General features: G+C 59.2%; 1 protein-coding gene across 1 annotated transcript in view; it reads left to right on the forward strand.

Annotated features, from left to right (window-relative positions):
* PRPF4 (pre-mRNA processing factor 4) overlaps positions 1-901 on the forward strand; it is a 9,608-nt gene that overhangs the window by 2,062 nt on the left and 6,645 nt on the right. Inside the window, exons 3-4 of the mRNA XM_008938358.1 lie at positions 200-386; positions 496-583. Of these exons, the coding sequence (XP_008936606.1) occupies positions 200-386; positions 496-583 (275 nt within the window). The remainder of the gene's footprint in view (positions 1-199; positions 387-495; positions 584-901) is intronic.

Genomic DNA, 901 nt, shown 5'->3' on the forward strand with positions numbered 1-901 from the left:
TCTTTTCTGACCCAAATGATTCCGTGGTTCCACCCAGGACAAGCAGGTCCCAGATAATCTCAGAGGCTGCCAGGAGCTCCCAGCCCGCGGCACTCGCATTTCCAAGAGGCACACAAGGCTGCCTGGGGCTGGGACTGGGCCACACCCCCGGGGGGTGGGGGGGGGTCTCCCCTCCAGGCCCTCTTGGGTGTCCCTGCAGGCGAGGTGTTTGACCTGGAGGACCACATGAGCGAGCGGCAGGCGGAGGTGCTGGCCGAGTTCGAGCGCAGGAAGCGCGCCCGGCAGATCAACGTCTCCACGGACGACTCGGAGGTGAAGGCCTGTCTGCGGGCCCTCGGGGAGCCCATCACCCTCTTTGGAGAGGGCCCTGCTGAGAGGAGGGAGAGGTGCTGTGCCTGGGTGTCTCCCCAGCCTGCCCCAGAGCTGAGCCAGGGCTGTTGGTCAGCTCGGCTGAGAACTCCCCGCCCGCGTCTCACCCGACGCGTCTCTTTCCAGGCTGAGGAACATCCTGTCGGTGGTTGGCACGGACGCCTTGAAAAAGACCAGGAAGGATGATGACAGGTCAAAAAAATCCAGGGAAGAGGTAACGGGCTCTCTGGTTGTGCTGCAGGAGGTGGGGGGGATGCCCTCTGAGGTGCCAGGTTTGGGCTGTCTCTGGGCTCTTGGTTGTGGCCGGTCGTGGTTTCTCATTCATCCCTCCGTGCTGCTTCTGCAGTGCCCATTTTAGCAAAACTGGGGCAGTGTTTTATCTTAAATCAGGGTTAAGTCTGGCTTGTGCTCCCAGGCTAAATTCTGTGCTGTGTCCAGCAGGTAAATCAGGAGATGAGAAGTTCGGGCTGCTCCCCAAATAGTCTTTTACTGTTGTTTGTCTTCATGCTTAGAAAGAAAAAAATACATTCCT

Source organism: Merops nubicus, unplaced genomic scaffold (genome assembly GCF_000691845.1).
Source record: "Merops nubicus isolate BGI_N331 unplaced genomic scaffold, ASM69184v1 scaffold15754, whole genome shotgun sequence".
Lineage (NCBI taxonomy): Eukaryota > Metazoa > Chordata > Aves > Coraciiformes > Meropidae > Merops > Merops nubicus.